Raw genomic sequence first — 3,317 nt, forward strand, 5'->3', positions numbered from 1 at the left:
AACTGCTGCAAAGCCTCCGTTCTAACTGATTAGAATATGCAGAGGCGGTACCCTATGCATGAGGCTGAGTTCTAACAGCATTAAGGGTGGAGAGAAAAAGGTGCCATTGGACGGCAAACACATGTATAAATCGTGGTTTGGAAATGACTCGGAATAGGAATTTACAAATGCGCCGCTCTGCCCGCGACTGTACAAACTTAAAATTAACAGGCCAGCTTTTCCACCTATTGCTTTTGGATTTCCTTAGTTTTAAAGCCGAAGTCGCGCTGGTATTACTGTCCAAATCCTCAATCATGGCAATCTTTCATCTTTACCTATCTTCCCTTTTAATCAACCTGATTTTACCCGGACTTACTTCTGCCAATAGCTTGCAAAAGCGACAGATAGGCGAAATAGGTTGCTATACTCCAGGGAATATTATAGATTTTTCCCCTCGATGCGTGCCCTCCAACTATCCAATCAACAATGATCGGGGTCTCAATCCTTTCGAACTTCTCTTTTACGCGATGAATACTACGACGCTCTCTCCCAACACTACATATACCGCCCAGGAGAATATCATCTGTACTACTCGTAACCCTGGGCCAAATATTACAGTCACGCTTGGTGCAGAAGTTGGAGCCGGACCACTTAGCGCTGGAGCTTCTCTAACTTTCAACTTGAATGGTCTAGGTGGACTTGACGGTAGTAAGTACTAGCACTAGCCAAGCTCCGTCGCCTTGCTGACACCAAAAGGCATTTGTGTATTCACAGAAGGCACCGACAACTTGACCGCTACAGATCCCATTACCCTTGCCAGAGCAACAAGTCTTATGTATACATTAGTAACAGATCCGAACGCGGGCTGTAAGACTTGTGGGCGCATTCCGATCCGCTACCCCAGTGATAGCGATGGCAAGATTGGCGGCATCCTCAAAATCGATTTCAAGGGCAACGATAACTGCATTGGTAAATGCGTCGGTCCTAATTCGTTTGCAAAGGTAACCGATACTTCGGCCTCTGCTTCGGCCTCTGCTTCGGCCTCTGCTTCTGCCACCGCACGTTCAGCTGCCGGCCGACTGGAAGCGCCAGGCATGGCTCAGGGACTGGGTATTGTTGCTTTTATAGCTGCGGCGATGTCTTTGGGCTCTTTTACAATCGCGCTTGGTCTTATTGCTTAGCTATAAGACTTAGTTCCTCGAAAGCATTGAAGGGCTTGGAACACATGAAATTATTCCCACATCTAGATTCCTAGGGAATTTTGTATCTTTTAATCTACTATTGAAACTCAAGCAACAACAGCTTTTGCGAATGATTTTATGCTGGTTAATATATCGCAGAGTGTAGCTGTAACACCTATAACGGCTTCAATTATCAACACAATCTAACTATCAAAATAGACTTTATTGCAAAGCTAAAGAGCTATCTCTGGCGGGCCTTACGTATCTATATATTTGGGCCGAAGGCGATTTCGTATAATGCTGTCCAAGACCAGGACAAGGCCGCGGCGAATCTGCTACTTCTGTAGTCCTTCATCGACAATAAAGATCTGTAGTCTGGACTGTTTGAGGAAGTATTTGACGCGTCTATACAAGTAGCAGCAGAAGTATCCGGATGGATTGAAGATCTGGGCAGTAATAAGGTAGAGTTTGCTAAGGCGATGCATCTCCTTCGCAGCTACTCGCTGGTGGAAGGCGTAGAAGGTGGGTCGAGTTATGCTACTCACCCGGTTGTGCACAACTGGGCGCGTTACTCTGGAGACCAGGACTGTTGGAAGACGCTGATCCGTCTAGCAGTATTGGTGGTAGGCTGGGCTGTTCCAAGTAATTCGAGGCAAGACTACTCTATCCCTTGCACTGTTGATGTGATATAAAATGTGGCCCGTGTGCGCGATCAAGAACATCGACCAGACCTGCGGAGGATAAATTATCCTATCCGGTCGGGCGGATAATAATCCTATCCGAGGATAGCCCGGATATCGGATAATATCCGGATAATATCCAAATAATATACTACCTATAGCCCCACTAGCCCGCGAAGCCCTACTGCACGCGTCCACGTCGCCGCGGGTGGAAACATCATCAGGAAATCGTTTCTTTTGATGGCCAAGTGCAGAGGCGATGGTAGGGAGCCGTCGCAGCGCGTGCAGCGCGCTGTCGTCGCGGTTCTGTGGTGTTGAGCCTGCGACGCGTACGAAGCATCGTACAAAGCATCGCCCTCAACAACACCAGGAGTCCTACTGCCCCCGCCTGGGGCTCCTGCTCTACCATCTAGGGGGGCCATCAAGGGAAACTGGGATACGAAAACCACCCGATATACGACTACCTGGCTCGTAGCCAGGCCCGAAACTGGCCTTATCACCTAGCCAGTCGACATAGACGCGTCCTAGTCATATAACAGGACACCCTTGGGCTTGCACTAGCTCTGAGACCGTAGGGACACGGCGAGGGCGTAGGGAACCTCTTTTTTATAAGAACTTGTTAAGGTTAACGCGTCGCAGAATCGTACGAAACTTGTTAAGGCCCAAGGCCACCGCGAAGAACTTATTAAGGCCCTGCCTAGAGAACTCGTTAAGGCCCCTCTACGAGGGCCTATCTGGTATACGACACCCAGGTGACTTAGAAGAGGGTCTTAATAGGCGTAGTGCGCGCGACCTAGACGACAGAGACGCGACAGCGACGTAATAGCAACGCGACGGCGACCAGACGGCTTAACGAGGTGGAAACACGGGCAAAGCTCTAGGCAGCGGAAACATAGGCCAGCTTCGACGGCTTTATAGCGCTTAACTAGGTGACTTACAGGAGGGTCTTAATAGGCGTGGTGTACGTAACCTATGTATATATAGGGGAGGCTTTAAGGAAACATAGGCTAGTTATATAAGGACTTAATAAGTTAGAGATATAGGCTAGCTTATAAGGAGGGGGGACACAAGCTTAGTTAGTAGGAGAAGGTAGAGTAAGTTGCCTAGCGCGGGACCGAGTATCTATAACCCCTCCTGTAAGACACGGTCGGCCTATTATAAGGAGACTCTTATAGGCAACGCGAAACGGGAACTGGCAGTAATATAGGGTGTTGCGCCCCTATACTACTACTAGCCCCCTATAGGGCGTAGTGCGTAATAGCCACTGCTGGCTCTAGGGACCTTACCCCTTAGCTAGGCTCTAACCCCTAGTGCACCTAATAGGTAGGTAGGATTACGTCCTAGCTAAAGAGATTACTACGTGGCTTAAGAGAACGGATATATATATTAGTATACTAATAGATAGGACTGCTTGCTAGGGTAGTACGGCTGCTCGCTAGGGCAATACGGCTGCTTACTAGGGCAGTACGCTAGTAAG

The 3,317-nt window shown here is 48.6% G+C and overlaps 1 protein-coding gene across 1 annotated transcript; it reads left to right on the forward strand.

Moving 5' to 3' along the window:
- Window positions 1-710: 710 nt before the first annotated feature.
- On the forward strand, window positions 711-1,293 carry K441DRAFT_263542 (uncharacterized protein). The gene has a single exon (XM_067640832.1). It carries the CDS (start codon window positions 813-815, stop codon window positions 1,158-1,160), a length of 348 nt encoding a protein of 115 aa, XP_067499464.1. The 5' UTR covers window positions 711-812; the 3' UTR covers window positions 1,161-1,293.
- The last annotated feature ends 2,024 nt before the right edge of the window (window positions 1,294-3,317 follow it).

This window comes from Cenococcum geophilum (assembly GCF_001692895.1).
Source record: "Cenococcum geophilum 1.58 unplaced genomic scaffold K441scaffold_51, whole genome shotgun sequence".
Taxonomy (NCBI): domain Eukaryota; kingdom Fungi; phylum Ascomycota; class Dothideomycetes; order Gloniales; family Gloniaceae; genus Cenococcum; species Cenococcum geophilum.

Bases quoted from the DNA above. Each gene is read 5' to 3' on its own strand.
- K441DRAFT_263542 (XM_067640832.1), top strand. From the start codon at position 813: ATGTATACATTAGTAACAGATCCGAACGCGGGCTGTAAGACTTGTGGG.